Source organism: Carlito syrichta, unplaced genomic scaffold (assembly GCF_000164805.1).
Source record: "Carlito syrichta isolate Samal-C Ts95f unplaced genomic scaffold, Tarsius_syrichta-2.0.1 Scaffold316169, whole genome shotgun sequence".
NCBI classification, from domain to species: Eukaryota; Metazoa; Chordata; class Mammalia; order Primates; family Tarsiidae; genus Carlito; species Carlito syrichta.
Genome location: NW_007260265.1, coordinates 375,435 through 376,278, shown reverse-complemented (window position 1 = coordinate 376,278; position 844 = coordinate 375,435). Strand labels below are relative to the sequence as shown.

At 66.6% G+C, this 844-nt stretch overlaps 1 protein-coding gene across 2 annotated transcripts in view; it reads left to right on the top strand.

The window, feature by feature from the left end:
• Window positions 1-615: 615 nt before the first annotated feature.
• CUNH9orf116 (chromosome unknown C9orf116 homolog) overlaps window positions 616-844 on the top strand; it is a 5,082-nt gene continuing 4,853 nt past the window's right edge. For both annotated transcript variants that reach the window (XM_008073788.1, XM_008073789.1), the window contains exon 1: window positions 616-783. In XM_008073788.1, coding sequence (XP_008071979.1) covers window positions 641-783 — 143 coding nt within the window. In that variant the 5' untranslated portion in view covers window positions 616-640. The remainder of the gene's footprint in view (window positions 784-844) is intronic.

Sequence of the window (844 nt, the reverse complement as noted above, 5' to 3'; positions counted from 1 at the left end):
GTCGCCCTCCAGCTCGCCCCTCCCTGAGAACGTTGGGGGCCGGCCCGAGAGGTCCCGGTCCCTCGTGGGACCCCGCCGGGCCCCTGGGCGATGGGGACCCCAAGTCCCGCGCAGTGTCTCCCCCTCGAAGGTAGTGTGGCGTGTTTAAACAATATTTGGCTTAGAGGGTTCCATAAAGTCAGTAAAATCTCGAGTCTAAACTTAGATTCAGGGTCCTGGGGGGCAGAAAGTCACGGGGTCAGGGAGCACCTCTGGCGTCCACAGCAGGCGTCCACTCGTTGCTTGCCGAGTTTGGTCTTGGAGCACTTAATCCCCGGTCACTTCGCCGGTGGCTTCGGGACCCGAGGTTGCCGTGTCCGGAGTCAGCCTCCCGCTCTACTGGGGAGGCGCCTAACGACCAGGGTGAGACCCTGGGAGACCCCGCGGCCAGAGGCTTAGGGCTCCTCCTGACGAAGGCCCTCAGGGTCCCCGAGCCGCCCTGCCTTTGGTGACTCGGCCGAAAGGTTCTGGACCTGCCCGGGGAGGGCCCCCGGCCCGCGCGGCCCCTCTGCGGGCCGCCCCCCCTCACGTGACCGCCGTCGCTTAGCAACGGGACGCGGGCGCCGGGGCCGCAGAGAACCGACTTTCCGACCGCGCTAAAATGTCCGAGGAAAACCCCCGAGAGTGCGTGGAGCCGGCGGAGTCCAAGGCCAAGGCTCCCCCGGAGAAAACCAGCGACTATTACCGCGTGAGCGAGAACCTCCCGCCTAGGTTCAACAACCCGGGCTGGTTTCGGGGCTACAGGTGAGGAGGGGGGAACCAGGGTCCCCCGGGCATCCGCGGGCAGCTCTGGGACACCCTGTGT